General features: G+C 50.2%; 1 protein-coding gene across 1 annotated transcript in view; it reads right to left on the bottom strand.

Moving 5' to 3' along the window:
* LOC119592142 (ITG-like peptide) overlaps window positions 1–229 on the bottom strand; it is a gene marked incomplete in the record, with an annotated part of 137,509 nt that overhangs the window by 1,656 nt on the left and 135,624 nt on the right. The window contains 1 exon segment of the mRNA XM_037940960.1: window positions 1–128. Coding sequence (XP_037796888.1) covers window positions 54–128 — 75 coding nt within the window.

Below are 229 nucleotides of genomic sequence, written 5' to 3'. Positions count from 1 at the left end.
AATCAAGTGTTGTTCAGAGACTCTCCTCAAGCTGTCTCTCTGTCCCGGGAAGCTTAAATGCTGACGTAATCATGCGTTTTCCCCGTCAGTCTCTTTTCTCCATCGGTGTGTTCCACGATGTGCTGGACCTGAAATACATACAACGGGGCTGTTATACAAAGGGGCTATGGGAGGGCGGGTCGTGTACTGAAAGGTAGGCGCGTCATTACGATGGTGGTGGTCAGTTTAG

This window comes from Penaeus monodon, chromosome 29 (assembly GCF_015228065.2).
Source record: "Penaeus monodon isolate SGIC_2016 chromosome 29, NSTDA_Pmon_1, whole genome shotgun sequence".
Taxonomy (NCBI): domain Eukaryota; kingdom Metazoa; phylum Arthropoda; class Malacostraca; order Decapoda; family Penaeidae; genus Penaeus; species Penaeus monodon.
Note: the sequence above shows the minus strand (reverse complement) of the source record. Positions and strands in the feature narration are given on the sequence as shown.